This window comes from Antennarius striatus, chromosome 1, assembly GCF_040054535.1.
Source record: "Antennarius striatus isolate MH-2024 chromosome 1, ASM4005453v1, whole genome shotgun sequence".
Taxonomy (NCBI): Eukaryota; Metazoa; Chordata; class Actinopteri; order Lophiiformes; family Antennariidae; genus Antennarius; species Antennarius striatus.
Genome location: NC_090776.1, coordinates 23,104,539 through 23,122,340, shown reverse-complemented (window position 1 = coordinate 23,122,340; position 17,802 = coordinate 23,104,539). Strand labels below are relative to the sequence as shown.

The 17,802-nt window shown below is 41.9% G+C and overlaps 1 protein-coding gene across 2 annotated transcripts; it reads right to left on the bottom strand.

Moving 5' to 3' along the window:
- Window positions 1–1,760: 1,760 nt before the first annotated feature.
- Window positions 1,761–17,620, bottom strand: jph3a (junctophilin 3a). Of its 2 annotated transcripts, XM_068315080.1 has the most exons (6): window positions 17,492–17,620; window positions 16,460–17,385; window positions 11,354–12,134; window positions 9,960–10,084; window positions 7,616–8,862; window positions 1,761–3,528 (listed from the first exon to the last, which is right to left on the bottom strand). In XM_068315080.1, the coding sequence occupies exons 2-6, from the start codon at window positions 16,839–16,841 to the stop codon at window positions 3,448–3,450; spliced, it is 2,616 nt and encodes an 871-aa protein (XP_068171181.1). In that variant the 5' UTR covers window positions 16,842–17,385; window positions 17,492–17,620; the 3' UTR covers window positions 1,761–3,447. The 2 variants fall into 2 exon arrangements, with proteins under 2 accessions (XP_068171181.1, XP_068171190.1); XM_068315089.1 differs by lacking the exon at window positions 17,492–17,620 and having other exon boundaries at window positions 16,460–17,390.
- Window positions 17,621–17,802: the final 182 nt, after the last annotated feature.

Sequence of the window (17,802 nt, the reverse complement as noted above, 5' to 3'; positions counted from 1 at the left end):
AGATTTATTCACTGCTGGATGTCAGTTTACTTTGCACTGGGCAGTTGTCAGAAAGTGCATATTGTGCGTGGATGATCATTTTGTTGGTAATGATATGGGCAGGGAAAGAAACATTTGCAATCTGTTGGCAGCAGTTTGAATGCACAGAAATTCTGTATTGTGGATCCATTGTCATCCATTTGTCCACCACTATCACATCATGGTGCATCATAACACATGGCCACATGACACATTTTAAATCTTTAAATTACCCAGTTTGGTTTAAATTTTCCAGTTTGGGATCAATAAAGTATATCTTAATAGGAGTGAGTCCACACCCCATAATAGCATCTTTATTAATTCCATGGGGAAAATGTATTGCATTGCAACAGGTAAACAGTGACCATTTGCCTGTTTCAGGACAATACATAAGACAATATCTTATTAGTTTCTTCTTTATCTTGAAAGATTGATAAAGCAGCACCCAGTTAAATCCTTTTTTCAAACAACACAATGTAGAGTGACCTTTCATTATGAGCAAAGCAAGGCAACACTAAGTGCAAGTTATGCTTTTTAATAAGTTCCTCACTGAACCATAAATGTCAATTTGACTCGTCCTGTCTGAACCTCTGCCAAGATGGAACAAGCCAACCAATCTCAATAGTTTTACTGGCCCATGAGTGGCCCTATGAATGAATGAATGAATGAACGAATAAATAAATAAATAATACATAAATAAATAAATAAATAGCCTGATTCTACTGTTCTAAGGAAAGAACAGTATAATTCATCACCCCTCTACACAGTTTAATGAAATTCACCATTTAATTTGTGCATAATCCATCTGGCTATTCAACATAAGAATAAAAGAGAATGATGAAATCATAACAAAATGGCAGTGAGAGAATAAAGAGCTTTGACAATCTTGGGGTATGGGGTAATGTTTGGTGCAGCATCAACAGTAGTGTGGGTGTTCAGACCACTGTGGTGGACAGACAGCCGTGTTGGAAAAACAGCTCTCAGTTTATTTAAATGTTACTTTATCACTGATAATGTTGATTTATTTATGTCATTCATGCTAGAAATGCAAGGTGCTACTGAGAACTGCACTCAGTTAAAAGTCATTTTCTCAGAGTTTAACAGAAACTCAGAGCTCCTTGCTGACTTTTCGAAGGTCCCTCTTTTTTTGTCCAATCTCGGTGGGTTTCCAAAGCTGTGTCCCACAACAAGTACAGCTATTATAACTTTGTCCTCTATTTCTGTGTCCTATTGACACCCAGACATACTGTAAAACATCTGGAGACTGAGAACGCAGAATCATATCGAAGTGAAAATTTCTTAACAAACTCAAAGACACAATTAATGCCTTTGTATTTTCACACTTTTCACTTGTATCTCAACTCTATTTCTGTCATGCAAAATGCATCTTCCTGTGTGAATTTGTGCCTGCAAGCAGGTTTGCTTCAACTTTGTATGCATTTGTGTGAAATGAAACATTTGCTTCACGTTGGGTGTGAATGCATTGAAGTGAAGGTGCCTGAGAAGCTCCAGAATTCAATGGAGAGATTACATATTCAACCTAGTCTGGAAAAAAACCCACGGTGTGCAACAGATGATGGAAAGTTTTTGGGGAGAGAGACATCTGGAATATCCAGCTATCTCTGTGACCCAACAATAGGTAAGAGGAAAACCGATGAATCACTGGATTTAATGAGGGTAAACAGCAGTAGAAATAACCACAACACACGCTTTCATTTCAAATATTTCATTATTTTCTCCACATTAACTTCGAAACAACCTCATAAACCAAAGAGTAAGAAAGAGCATGCTCGGGCATGCAATGATGTCACAACATGATGATGCCACTGGGTGCGAAGTATAAAACATACAGTAGCAGAGAGTTTCTTTTCAATATCATTCATAAACTCAGGACATTTCAGTTTCCACTGAGATTTAAAAGCTAGCGTTTATTTTACACTGCTCTCCATGTCTCACGTAGCCTTGTGTTGCTGGATAAAAGAGACGAGACGGAGGGGAAACTCACAAACTGACACCAGATTGAGCAGGCTGCACAAACATGCTGAAAAAAATCTCATCTGGCCAAAAAGTGTCTGGAAATGACACTGAAGAAACCCCATTTTTCCCTTTATGACTGCTCTAAAAGGGGTAGTTGGAGAGAGAGAGAGAGAGAGAGAGAGCGAGAGAGAGAGAGAGAGAGAGAGAGAGAGCGAGAGAGAGAGAGAGAGAGAGAAAACAGTGCATGCCATTTCAGGGTGAAAGAGAGGACTGTGGGAGGATGGAGGGGATGCTGGGTCACCTTTCTTAATGCTGAAGGTTACTCATCTCTTCTAATAGTGTTTTATCCTGGAGCGTTAAATAAACTTGAAAAATGAATAAATACGAGGCACTCAGCATTCTCTCTGTCTTGCAAACTGCAAAAAGTAACAAACTTGAATAGTAGTAACAAACTTGAATAATCATGACACATACACATATATAGTAGAATCAGTGGTTATAACATAACAGTCTCAAGGCTGTACAAAGGGGCAAGGCTGGATCCTCCTCTGTGTGTCAGCAGTGAAATGTGGAATTCTTTTGAGTGTGATTGTGTTGACAATAAATTCAAGAAGTTGTTTGACGTTTAAGCGTATCTGCCTGCACCTGGGCCCTGACTAAAGATGGTTCCGTGTGATATCAGGCAACACTGATATTAAATTCAAACTGATTTGATTTTGGTGAAGAGTGCTGATTCCCAAATCTCTGCCGAGAGGAAGCGATAACCAGTGAGTGCATACAAATGTGGACAGAAACAGTGATGTTAAAGGGATATAAAATGCACTTTTAAAACCCCACACAGCCTCATGCAATGGTTGTGTGTGTTTGTGTAGTTTGTGGTGGGAAAAAAAAAAAAGAATGACGGAGCCCTTTAAAATGGATCTAATCTTGCAGCATAGTTCTGTATGTAGCGCATAGTGCCAACAGGGGTTAGAGAGTGACAGATGGGCCAAAAAGGCAAAAGGGGTTATAATCTGTAGGTTTTAGGATGGAGTGTGTGCCATGCCATTAGTTAGCATGTTGCTCATGATAACTGGGAAGCAAGGGTCACTATATTCTTGTTCAGTTTGATGAAAAAAATGGACAAAACTGCCTGTGTCATCTCCAGCCCACTTAACAGTAGCCGATGGATACCCGAACACGAGTGTCCCAATACTAGTCTTAAGCCACACTCCTCACTCTCCTACTTCCTTCTCTGTGGTTCCAAGCGGAACATAAGAATTTTAAAAGGGAGGAAGTTTTCAGAAAACCTCAAATGGTGAAAAAACCAGTAGCAACGATTAAAAAGGCTCTGCTATGTCAGTCACTTGGGCTGTGGGCTCCATTCAAATAGGCAGAATGTCCATCTCAGAAGGTAATAATATAATATACTGCAGTTATCAATAAGTCTCAGTAGGTCATACTTGTATAAGCCTAAATAAAGAAGTGAATGAAAAGAATGGCTACTCCAATATTGAGTAAAATGACCATAACCACCAGGATAGAGCTGGAGCCCTGAAATAGAAGGAGAGAAGCAGTTAGTTCAGATCTCAACAGTTTACCGATAAACAATAAAACTAATCAATAATAATCAATTCATAACTGACACCGAGGGCTGTCACAGTTATGTCGTTTTAGCTGATAATTCATTTTTATGCATCTGCTCGCAAATTATTTGTTGCTAACTAGTTATGGCATTAATGTCAACATGTATAGCAAGAGAAACACAATCAGTATGACATTATTGACAACCAGTGGTAACACATTACATGGTGGAAAACATCATGGTGACAACGCCATGTAAATGCAAAATTATGAGTATGTAAAATAATTTGCTGAAATATTTGAAAAATAGATTTCATAATAATTACGACCGGCTGTGTGACATAAATTATGAATAAAGACTATACATGTTTATGTCAATGAATTTTAAAAAAATTAATTTCTACTCCTTTGTTGCCATGTTAAAGACAGGATCTAGGTGTGATTTATAAAATCATTACACAGTGTAGGAGAATTGTTTTCTTCAGTTTGGATTTTCATATATAGGATGTTCAGGTAATAACAGATAATAACCTCAATCAGCTAATTATGTATAAAATGTAATTGTATGTGTGTATATACAGTATATATATATATATACACACACACACACACACACACACACACACACACACACACACACACACACACACACACACACACACACACACACACACACACACACACACACACACAATATTAGGGGTTATATATATAAGATCAAATCCAGCTGGTGCTGGTTCATCTGTGCTGGGACGCTACCAGAATGGTTGACTGAAGGCAGGACAGTCCTGATCATGAAAGACCCACAGAATCCAACTACCGGCCAATAAGCTGTCTCAGTACAACATGGAAGCTCCTGTCAGGTATCATGGTGGCTAAGATGAGTAGGCACATGGATCAATATATGAGCGGGGCACAGAAAGGTGGTGGTAGTAACACCATGGGAGCCAAGCACCAGCTACTGGTGGACAGAGCAGTACACAGAGACTAAGAATAGGCAAACCAATTTGTGCACCGCCTGGATAGACTACCAGAAAGCCTACGATTCAATGCCACACATGTGGATACTGGAATGTCTGGAACTGTATAAGATCAACAGGACACTAAGAGCCTTCATCAAAAACTCAATGGGGAAGTGGAAGACAACCCTGGACACTAACTCCAAGCCAATTGCCCAAGTTAACATCAAGTGTGGCATATACCAAGGGGATGCACTATCACCACTGCTGTTCTGCATAGGCCTGAACCCCCTCAGTCACATCATCACAAAGAGTGGCTATGGATACCGATTCCGAAGCGGGACAACAATCAGCCATCTCCTCTACATGGATGACATCAAGCTGTATGCCAGGAATGAGCGAGAAATTGACTCACTGATCCACACCACCAGGATCTACAGCGACCACATAGGGATGTCATTCGGATTAGACAAATGTGGCTGGATGGTATCAAGAAGAGACAAGATGATTAGAACTGAAGGGGTTGACCTACCAGGGGGCGGGATAGAAGACATCAAGGACAGCTACAAATACCTTGGAATCCCACAGGCTAATGGCAATCATGAGGAGGCCGCAAGGATGCCAAATACCTCCAGGGAGTAAGGCAAGTCCTGAGAAGGCAGCTGAATGGCAAGAACAAGGTCCGAGCCATCAACATGTATGCACTGCCAGTCATCAGATACCCTGCTGGGATCATAAGCTGACCAAAGGAGGAGATAGAAGCCACAGATATTAAGACTAGAAAGCTCCTCACCATGCATGGAGGGTTTCATCCAAGGTCCAGCACCCTGAGGCTGTACACTAAGTGGAAAGAGGTACGCCGAGGACTAGTGAGCATCAGGGCCACTGTCCAGGATGAAACATCGAAAATCCAAGAGTACATCAGGAAGATGGCCCCAACAGATGAACTGCTCCGTGAATGCCTTAGACAGCAGAAACCTGAGGAGGAGGAGGAGACAACATGGAGGGACAAGCCCCTACACAGCATGTACCACCATCAGATAGAGGAAGTGGCTGATATCAAGAAGACCTACCAATGGCTGAATAAAGCTGGACTGACAGACAGCACAGAGGCACTGATCATGGCAGCACAAGAACAGGCCCTATGTACAAGAGTAATAGAGGCCAATATCTACCACAGTAGATCTGACCCAAGGTGCAGGCTATGTAGAGAGCCCCAGAGTCAGTCCAGCATGTGGTAGCAGGGTGTAAGATGCTCACCAGCTCAGCATACATGGAAATGCACAACCAAGTAGCTGTAATAGTGTACAGGAACATCTGTACCCAGTATGGACTAGAAGTACCCAAATCCCTTTAGGACATATCACCAAAGGTGGTTGAGAACGACAAGGCTAAGATCCTGTGGAACTTCAACTTCCAGACTGACAAACAGCTGCTAGCTAACAAACCGGACATAGTGGTGGGAGACAAATAGCAGAAGAGAGCAGTGGTGATAGATGTGGCGATTCCAGCTGACGCCAACATCAGGAAGAAGGAACACAAAAAGATTGAGAGGTATCAAGGGTTGAAAGAACAGCTGGAACAGATGTGGAAGGTCAAGGTTAATGTGGTCCCCGTGGTAGTAGGAGCACTTGGGACAGTGACCCCCAAACTGGAAGAGTTGCTCCAGCAGATTCCTGGAACAACATCTGAAGCCTCAGTCCAGAAGAGCGCAGTCCTGGGAACATTTAAGATACTGCGTAGAACCCTCAGACTCCCAGGCCTCTGGTAGAGGACCTGAGCTTGAGGATGACACAAAGATACCACCCCGAAAGGGTGAGAGGGATATATACAGTATATATACATAGATATATACTGTGTGTGTGTGTATATATATATATATATATATATATATATACACACACACACACGGTGTATATATATATATATATATATATATATATATACATACATACACACACACACACACACATACTATATATACACATATACAGTATATAAAGTATATATATATATATACTGTATATATGCACATATATACATATATATGATTTTATATTTTTATATATGATTTTTCATTTGATGATTCATTTTAGAAATGATCTTGCTCAATGATGTGAATTTGCAATCTCTGCACACCTCGGTTTTTGTTTGCTACCTGGAAGTTGACCATCACAGATAATACGTGTCTCTGTTGGGTCAAACACTACATTTCCATTTTTTTGTGAGTTGTGAGCGTTCTCAAGATCTCATCTTGCAGCACATGAGCATGCATTTCAGTTTCTGCTCTTTCCTAAGAGTGTATTCAATCACTTATGGCTTAGAATTTTGTCTGGGCCATTTAATTGGTCCATTATTAAAATGAGAACCCAAGAAAGTATATTGTCTCACAGTCATTTTATCATAAGCTTTTAATGTTGCCAAAACTTTTAAGAAAATCTTTTATTCCTGCTTTATTGAAAACTTTCTTGTATCTTTTGGCATGGATCACTGCTTTTTTTTTTTTAAAGCAGCAACGGAACAGAACAATTGAAACTGCATAAGGTCAGAATTTTGCTGAAAATCCATTCAATCTGGGCTGATTCCAGCCTCCCACCCCGCTCAGGGAGTTCAACTTCCTTCCCTTTGTCTGCAGATGCTGTTTGCCATTTTACAGAATACAGTCGTCTGATATAAACACTTATTTGTCTGAAATGCCACTGGTTGGTTTTATTATTTCTTAAAATTTTTATGGTGATGTCATTGTTATGTCATCTTCTTATTTATCAAGTAGTGGTAGTTTTCTTATGAGTTTTGAACTGCCAGGCAGGAGGCCTAGAGGAAGACCAAAGAGGAGGTTTATGGATGTAATGAGGGAAGACATGAAGGTAGTTGGTGTGAGAGAAGAGGATTCAAAGGACAAGAAGAAGAAGTGGTAGTTTTCTTATATTTTGGAGTCATTGTGTATTTCTAACTGTTGTGTTTTAGTCAGAATTACATGTTCAGACTATAAATTAATAAAGGTGGAGACAAAACTATTAGGAGAATTATCCAAAACCCGTCCATATTCAAAAGTTTTACAGAACCTGCTTCCCAAACATGCTGTAATGGTGACTCACTGAGTTTGTTTTGAGGGTGAGATGCTCTCCTTCCTGCTCCAGATTGATGGGCTGAGACTTTAGGGGTGGGGAGAGGGTGACGTCCCTGTGGAGCGGCCACTCCTCTAACTCTGCCCCCACATTCAGGTTGTCCAGCATCTGCACAGAGTCCATGGATCCCTCTCTGACCGGCCGAAGGCCTCTGGATCTCAGCCTGTTGTTTTTGAGGGCTGGGGACTCCTGGCCGAACCCCCGAGACATCTGTGAGTCCGGACATTGAAGCCTCATGTCAACCGTATAGTCATTCATTCCTTCCTCATCCTGCTCTGTGAGGCGAGAGTGGGCAGGGCTCCACCTGTGGGTGCTTTCAGAAGTCCAGCCCCCAGTGAGACCATCTAGCCTTTGGTCGATTACAGCAAGCTCATTCAGCCTGTGGTTGGAGGGGTTGTGCTGCTTTGGATGGTGATTGGAGTAAACATGCTCTCGAGGGTTGTAACTGGAGGAGACGTGGTCCTTTGCATTGTGATTGGTGGAGATATAGTCTTGGGACTTATGATTGGAAGAAGCATGCTCAGAAGTCTTGTGATTGGACATGTTATGTTCCAAGGCCTTGTGATTGGATAGAATGTGTACCTGCGGTTTGTAGTTGGAAGAGGCATACTCACAAGTCTTGTGATTGATGGTAGAATGATCCCATGATTTGTGATTGGAGGACGGCTGCTCCCTTGACTTGTGATTGGAGGAAACATGCTTGAAGGGCTTTTGGTTGGGCAAGGAATGCTCCCACGTTTTGTAAGAGGAAGCGTGGTCCCAGGACTTGTGATTGGACAAGGGTTTCTCTCGTGGTTTGTGGTTGGCCATAGGGGCTTGCTCGTGTCCATTAATTTGAAACTCCTGCTCCTCCAGAAGGGAGGGCGTGGTGGAGCAGCTACTGCCTCCTCTGTCTGGATACGCGTCATCAGTCCAATTGTTAGCCCCTCCTCTTGGAATATCTACCCCCCTTCCTTCCACTAGCACCTGTATCTCAGCCCCACCTTGATCATCCACAGCACTCTGTCGCATGAAGCAAGCATTTCTAGGACGGTGGGCATGCTTTGGAGGGCTATGGGGGGGCGAAGTGGGTACAGTCAGCACGGGGCTGAGTTCAGGTGTTATTACAGGCGGGGTGGTGTCCGGAGTGCACAGCTCTGGACTGTCTGTTCCTGTGGAGATCACCTCATGGTCTTTGTCCTTGGCGTCTTGGTGCTTGGGCCGCTGGCATTCGATCCCTGTGAAAACAGTTGGAGAACCGCTCCAGTGAAGTGATTTGGCAACAACTCGCAATGACCTATAGGATGGGTGTGACAGGAGCATGCAGGGTGACAAAGGGAGAAAAGAGCTTCATGTGCTGGCAAGCACTGATTGTGTTTTGTTACAAGATTGAATATGAATGTAAACACTAATAACTTTGATCTATGTTTTTAAAAAAACTCTTTGAAATGTAGATTTTAACTTTAAACCACTTAGTTAGAGCAAAATCATAGTCAAAAATATTGAACATGAACACACAAAAATAGATTTCTGTAACAACTCACCATAAACACACCCATCAAAGACAGCTGAAGAACATCTTGAAAGACTAGCCAACTTATACTTTTTACTAGTCTCTATACTAAGACCTGTTTAATGCCGTATTATAACACAAGCTAATCATCAGTAGTTAGTTATAAACAAAAAATATGATTTTCCATCATGTGGATCTAGATCTACTTTTCATCTAGAATCTTTACCGTGTACAGTTACATGCAATTCATTTACAGTATTTTCAGCACTATAAGGCACACCTTTAAGTTTTTAATTTTCTCAAATCGACAGTGTGCCTTATATATGAAAACATTTTTAAAGTAGGCCATTCATTGAAGGTGCGCCTTATAATCAGATTTGCTTTATACTCTAGTGCGCCTTATATATGGGGACATGTTTTTAAATGGGCCATTCATTGGATGTGCGCCTTATAGTCCAATGCGCCTTATTGTGCAGAAAATACTGTAATTACTTTGTAATTACCTTAACCACATATTGGGGCAGCAATATGTCTCAACCCCTCTATTATTTATTTCTAGATCCACATTGAAACATTTTCTTGGTCAAAGATCAACAAAACAGACAAAATTGTGCCTATATTTAAGAGATATTTTGCAGAAAACACAAGCACAAACATAGAAGGAGACAAAATGTATGTGATCTCAAAATCTGCTTAAGCTCTTGTTGGTGAAGGTCAAAATTCAGGGGTTTTCAGCTCAGTTTTGCAGCTCTCTACATATTCCTCTGTCTGATAATACAGAAACAGCATGCATGAAAGTTTATGCTTATGCTATCTCCTCACCGTTTCCATAGATGTGAAAAGAGGGAGAGAGCTCTTTGGCAGCTATCCGGGCCAGTCGGCACTCCTCTGTGGCCTTCTGTGCCACTCCTTCAGCTGCATCTGCCTTCCCTCGAGCGTGGCTCATCCTGAACAGGACAGGCAGAAACACTGCAATCAAAAAGGGCTCTCGCTCCAAAGGGTGACAGCTGCTTTTTTACAGAGTCAGAATACTGCAGTGCCTTTAATGCACTTCACCAGTGTCAGGTGTGATGTGTGATAGAAGAGTTTCAGCTAAAATGAAAGGAAAGGTGTACAAAACTGTGGTGAGACCAGCGATGTTGTTTGGTCTAGAGACAGTGTCACTGAGGAAAAGACAGGAGACAGAGCTGGAGGTAGCAGAGATGAAGATGCTGAGGTTCTCTTTGGGAGTGACCAGGATGGATAGGATCAGGAATGAGTACATCAGAGGGACAGCACATGTTAGAGGTTTTAGAGATAAAGTCAGAGAGGCCAGACTGAGATGGCTTGGACATGTCCAGAGGAGAGATAGTGAATGCTGAGTTTTGAACTGCCAGGCAGGAGGCCTAGAGGAATACCAAAGAGGAGGTTTATGGATGTAGTGAAAGAGGACATGAAGGTAGTTGGTGTGACAGAAGAGGATGCAGAAGACAGGGTTAGATGGAGGCAATCAATTCGCTGTGGCGACCCCTGAAGGGAAAAGCCGAAAGGAAAAGAAAAAGACCAGTCTGTATAAAATTTGCAAAATGGGGGTCATTGCCATTCTTCTTCTGAGTTGGTAAAGCAGGTAGTAGCAGTGCCAAATTGACATCCATATGAGAAAAGTAAATTGGTGATGTGGTTGGACAGGTGTTACATGTTCATAGCAGAGATTTTGGGAGGCAAAGACAATAAACCAAATATTTCTGTAAATCAGGGCGATGACATGAGGTCTGGGAACTTTTTACCTTCAGAGTCGACTTAAGATCAACTACCATTTAACACAAATAGTGAATGATTGTTTGCTGTAATGCAAAGATACAAAAAAGATCTGTCATTTTATCCATTTTAAAGTAACACACAGGAGTATTACAAATTTATTCCTTCTATACATTTCTGTTAACGTAGTGTCCAGCATTTACTTGATTCATTTTGTTTTTATTTCCAGAATTCTATTTTGGTTCTGTCAAAATTGTGGGATTTTGTGAAAACGTGAAAATATTTCGATATTTTTTTGCTAATTTCTTACTTTTAAGAAATGAATTTTAAAATTATAAGTATAAAATAAAACATATTTAATCAACAAATATTTACAATAATCTAAGATTTATTGCTGACTCAGATTATTATAGCAATCCAAGACATGTATTGGGGGAAAACTCTTGATGACTTTCTACTTATTTTGCTGTAAGTCTGACCTTGACATGGCAATTTCTGCTTTCTGCTTGGCGATGTCTGCAGCCTTCTCAGCAGCTTCCACAGCCCGATCCACCTTATCTCTGATTTTACTGGCCCGCAGTGGGATCAGGTTCTTTCTTTTCCCGCTCACCAACACATTCTGTTTGTACTTCCCTTCCTCCTTGGTACCATCAGGAAAGGTGGTGCATCCATATCCATGCCTCTTGTTACCGGCCCATTCGCCTTCATAATGCAGGCCATCTGAGCGCCGGCTCACTCCCCAGCCAGCCCTTTGGTCGCTCCGCCACTCACCAGCATACATTTCTGTCACGGTGGCGTCTACTGGAGCGCCCTGTTCGTTCTCACTAGCGTTGGAGTGGATATCGGATGCAGCAGAGCTAATGGTGCTCATGCCGGCCTCGCTGCAGAAGGAGCTCTGTTTGCTGAGCTGACTAGCTAAGGAGCTTTTGGACTCGGAGCGACGCAGCTTCAGTCCACTCAGGATGGATTGGCGGAAGCGGCCTTTCCTCTTCCTCTGGCGTTCAGCTTCACTCAGAGATGTCAGTGCAAACCCACCTCGTCCCACAGGGCTGCCGGCCAGCCCAGCCACCACACCGTCGGTCGGAGTGATGGTAGTACCGTCCTCCAGCACAGCCGGAGGGCCGTGGCTGTGCTCAGAGCGAAGGGAGTTTATAGATGTTCGCAGGGGGAAAAGGATGACGGCCGCCATGCCGTACGGCACACTCTGCCGCACGCCGTAGCCGTGACGCATTCCACCAAGCCACTGGCCCTGGTAGGTTCCTGAGAAACAGGAAAACAATATGGGTTTCACAATTATACGATGATCCACCAACACAAAAAGTGCTCTTTGTCCAAATACAAGAGATCATGAATATGAAACCAATTGAAAAAACGTCATGCAACATATCACTGTTATGTCCTGCTTTGGAACCAGGTGAAAACAAATCAAGTGACTTTGTTCCAGGTCATGCTCGGTATTTTACCATTATCTAGGCACATTATAATTATTACAAATCATCTAATTGCAAATATTTGACCAAACTGCAATGGATTTGTTGGAACAGTTAGAATGGTTTTGATCATCAATATAAAACAGATGCATTGAGCAGAAATGTCTTTTTTCATCACAATGACATCATCTGACTCAGTTGTCCCCGACCTTTTTCATCCCATGGACTGCATTAATGACAATATTTTCACGGTCCGGCCTTTAATGTGTGGTGGATAAATACGACAAAAAAAATGATACGACCAGCATAAAAACAGCTTTTTTCTAAATATGGTAATAAACGTGAATCCAAAGTGTATGCAACTTTATAAGCAGCATCTACGTAATATCACACCAAGCTTGTTTTGTGTTAGTCTTGCATGCTTAGGAGTTTCAATTTAGCGAGAATGTATTCTGTGCTACCAGCTGGAGCAGCCCCTTTAAGAAGGTAGTCATGTGACCGAGGCAAGCATCTTGATAAGCATCAATCATGACAGATGTGGCTGAGAAAATATGGTAATTTTCTTTAAAAAAAAAAGACATCATTCAGAATCAAATAATAAATAAAACAGAAATAATGTAAGTTATGTATTCTTTCTGTTTGGCCCGATATTGATTGACCCACGGACCTGTATGACACACAACAAACAGGCCACTCTTGCATAAATGTTCATGTGGTTTCTTTGCTGGCATGAATAATATTTTGAAAATGATACAGTACTAACCAGTGGAATATGTTATGGATGCAGATCAAAGAAACATTTATGCAGAGAACAGCATACAGTGCACGTGTTTTCTAAAAACTATCCAACAGTGTTTATTTATGGAGTGAACCAGACGTCTGTTTGCCTGTGCCGTGATTTGGCAAATGAGTGGGTGTACAGAAAATAAACATACAGTACTACAGATGGAGTTTGTGTCTAGTGATGGAGGAAGAATTCAAAGTATTTATAGCGTGATAAAAGCATGTCATTATGAATTGTTTGCTTTTATAATCTAAAGTACGATTTAGTTGACAAAAATCAGCATCTTGGACAAGCAGATACTGCATTAGTAATACCAGTTACACAAATGCATATAGGAATATGTTTTTTTGAGACCGTGTATTTAATAAATCTTGGTTTCCTGTCAGCTGATTTCCTGATCTTTTGGTTTTTTTTAGTCATGGAAAAACAAACAATCAGCAGTCCTTATAATTTTTTAGGTTAATGGTAGGCCCTATGAAATTCTGACCACTTTAATATTTGTTTTTAACACAAAATTTAATGGTCTAGTTAGACTTCAGGACCATGGATAAGGGCCAAATCACTCCAACATGGCAAGAGGACTTTGTCTAATGTGAAAGGTCTGTAAAACGTAACATTAAAACACAACAGATTAGAATTTCACATCATGTCAAAATAACTCAGCAAATATTAGACGAAGTGAACAGTTTGCTCTGAGGTCAGACTTCATTTGACCTTTTCGGCTTTCTTGTTGGCGCGTCATCTTTTTATCCACATCTCTGTGAGCTTCTGAGCAGGAAACAAACACACAATGTTTTTATGTACATGCTGACGTTTGAACACTGAGACTGCTGACAATTTGGGTCAGGTTGAAAGCTAGCGCCAAAAATGTAGGCTATAGGCTACCTGTAAGAAAACTTTAAACCTGGCTGTTAATTCCTATTTTTTAAAAATTATTGACAGGCTTGTCTCCTAGGGATAAAAGTAAGAACCAATGTTGGCTGGGTTCGGTTTCTGCTCGGAAGAATTACCAGTTTTTTTGGTCGCTGAATGTTGAACTCTGAATTTTTCACTATTTGATGTGAACTATTGGTAGAGTTAACTGAGAAACCTAATAGAAATAAAACAGAGTAATCAAGCATAAAATGTTGCGTTGAATTTTTGATTACCAGGAAGTGCATCAGTGTGACATTCAAGTAATTGTGGTGGAATATTATATTTAAATCATTATTAATATTAATATTAATATTAATAATAATAATAATAATAATAATAATAATAAAAGTCAATCAATCAATAATTCATCAGAGGTACAGACTATAAAACCAAAGGGGGGATGATCCCCCCCAACCTCCCCAACAAATCACACCCTGATTGGTATCACATAAATATACATATTTAGGATTTTACTGTAAAGCTGCAGGAACATACTGAGTGATACTATGTTCCAGAGTATATTTTGTGCACGCTGAAATAATTTCTGTCATAAATAATGATCTGCCTGTGTTTTTACCTGTACCTGTGGCTGTTCCCGTTTTTGCAGCAGCGCAGCTCTATAGCTGTAGTAGCAGCACATTTTGTTGCATATTTCATAAAACAGGAACTCGGGAAACTAAAAGGTTTGTTTAATGGGGCCTGTGGCCCCACTGGAGATTTACTATGTCACCATTCCCCTGGAATTAATAACAACATTTCACATAATGTACTCTCCAAACGTGTATCACGTTATATCTCCTTAAGAATTACTGTTCTTGTTAACTATCCGCTGAAAGAGCAGTAGTAGTAGCTGTGTGTCATTAGTGAGCAGCCTTCCGTTACAATTACTGACAAATTCGATTCCACACCACACATATTATCTTTATTTACTTTTCTTCATTATTATTATTATTATTATTATTATTATTATTATTATTATTATATTATTATTATTGTTGTTGTTGTTGTTGTTGTTGTTATTGAGGTATTAATGAGCACGTGACCGACCTGTCTGTATGTGCGCGTGGGAGAACAGATTCACTGGGCTGTGGAAAATGTGTCAGCTCGTGCGTGCTATATTCACCTGTGCGGTTTGCCACGTGAGCGGCAGAGAAGGGTGGAGCTATAGGCGTGACGCATTTCTTTTCGTCACCTTTTTTTTCTTCTTTTTTTTAACCTTATAGCTGTGTTCTACTGGAGCAGGTTAGACGATGTAACCTTAACGCTCTGCTGGGTGACGTGAGAAACCACCTTCCGGTAAAACGTCCACGGTAGGTGAAGAACCATCCACCTCCTCCCAGCTGCCCGCTCGGGGCTCGGAGGTCAGACAGGTATCAAACCCCCGGGGTGAGAGAACCCCTCCCCCCCCAGATTGACAGAATCAGAGAGCCAATCAGAGGACAGAAGAGCCAGCTTGTCTCTAGTGCTCTAGTGTCACGCTGACCTGCTGTCTCCACGTTACCATGGTGACAGAGGAGAGAGAGAGGGAGAGAGAGAGAGGGAGAGAGAGAGGTTAAATGTTCCCCTTTCTTAGGAATAAAATTTAATAAAATCACATTAGAATTTATTTCTAATGTGAGTTCTTGTCTCTCTCTTTTTTAACATCCAAAGTTTATTTTCTAATCATCCCATAAATGAATGCTGCTCACCAGACATGAGACAGTAGGAGACGTGTCTCTGTGGTCATTTTGTGTCTCCCTTTAGTTGATTCCAATCAATTTTAAACACCTTTTTTTTATTTCCAATGTCTTCTGGAAGTTATTTAGTCTTGCATTTGTTTTAGTGTATTGTTGTCAGTTTGTGTTTGTTTAAATCTTTTTACGATCATTTTGACTCTTTTTTAGTTTATCATAGTTGTGTCTATTTGCTGCCTTATTGTGATGATTCTGTTTTTATCGTTATTAAGGATATGTCATCCGTCCTCTCTGGTAGTTCCTTGTAGTTTTTTGTGTCTCCTTGCTTTTGTTGTGGATCTCCTTCCAATCATTTTGTGTTTCTTTATGGTGGTTTTTTTTTTTTTTTTGTTTATATGTAGTGACTTTGCATCTCATTCACTGTTGTTACATACTACATAACATCTATATAACTCTACCTAACTCTACATAACACTACATAACACCACATAACCCAATAGACATGAGCGGCTCTCATAGCCGGTCTGAACCTTTAAGGCTGCGCCCGTAGGCCTGCTCAGTAATCTATCGATGCATATGGACGTGACCCATATGTTATTTATGTAGCCTACACTGGAGATGTGTGACAGTAGATTTTAGCACCATGTTAAGCGAGCAGGTTGTTCCACTTGTAGCCTGAAAACCCGTTTCTCAGAGCGGGAGCCTGATGTGTTTGGTTCAGAGCCGTCATGCCAGATCTGATTGGATCTCTAGATCTCCCAGAATCATTCTCAGCAGCCTTACCTCCATCGGAGTAGGTTTCTGTGCCGTATCCATCCTGTAGCCCATTGCTCCATGTTCCCTCATACCGGGCCCCACTTGCTGTGCTCTCCAACTGCCCATAGCGACCTTTGAACCCCTGCGTCCATTCCCCTCTGTACTCCCAGCGACCCTTGCTCTCCACTCCAATACCGTGCCGCTTGCCCTGTGCCCAGGTGCCCTGGTAGCTGTTCCCGCTGGGCCATGTGTACACGCCCAGAACCTCGAAGCCGTGACTCCAGGCACCAGCGTACTCGCCCTGACCCTGGGGCCCTGTGCAGACCCCTCGACCATGAGCCTTACCCTGCTCCCACCCCCCACAGTACGACCCCCCGTCATCAAAGTCAAACCTGCCTCCAGTGGACATGCATGAAACAGGTTTAGGCAAATCCTTAGAGCCTCAAGAAAAGGAAAAAAACAACGACCTGATTCGTTCAGAAGTAGCACAGAGGGAGGAGGCCTCGCCCGATTGCATGGAGGTGCAGGCCCACCACTCCTGTTCTTCAGTTAGTTTACAACGTCAAAACACCAGGTCCTGATTTTAAAATCAACAATACGTGGCAAGAAGAGCATCACTTTACGATGGAGAAGCAGCCTTAAGCCTCAGGCCTGGAGTGACAAACGCAGTTGCTGTGCACGCTGCTTCCCATGGGCATGCTGGCTCAGAGTGCTCCTCATCTTCCTCCACTTCCTCCTCCACTTTCCTGCTCCGCGCGGTCTCGCAGGTCGCCGGCCCGTCGCCTCAGCCTTGCAGTGGGGTGCTCCAGACAAGCAAGGCCTATGCTTTTCCAGCACTCCCAGAGGCCCACAGAGCAACAGCAGCAGCAGCGACAGCTCAATCAGAAGCTACAGCATCCCCACATCATCACCGACACACCGAGAAGGGATGCGGGAGACGGATGATGCTGCACCTGTACGCCATTAAAGAAAAAGAGAGAGAGACAATTCTCTTAGCAATAGCATGGCCTGGAAAGGAGCAATCCAGACTCAGAGAGACACATCCGTAAGCACACACACCTTGTTAGACATAACGTAGAGTGAGCATCTCTTATTTCTGCTGGGATGTAAAGATCAGGCTCTCTCCTCGCCCGAGGATGTGGAACGAAAGGAAGAAATTATTCTGTTTCCTTTTCCTTTGTCTCCTGGATTGTTATATCCCAATTCCACCAAGTCATCTGTCCTCTCTTGTTATTCGGCCTTGCTCTTTCTTTTTCTATCTCTCTCTCTCTCTCTCTCTCTCTCTCTCTCTAAAATCTGCTCATTACAGGACTGTTCCACCCCAGCCAATACCCCTCCCCCACACACACATATACACACACACACACACA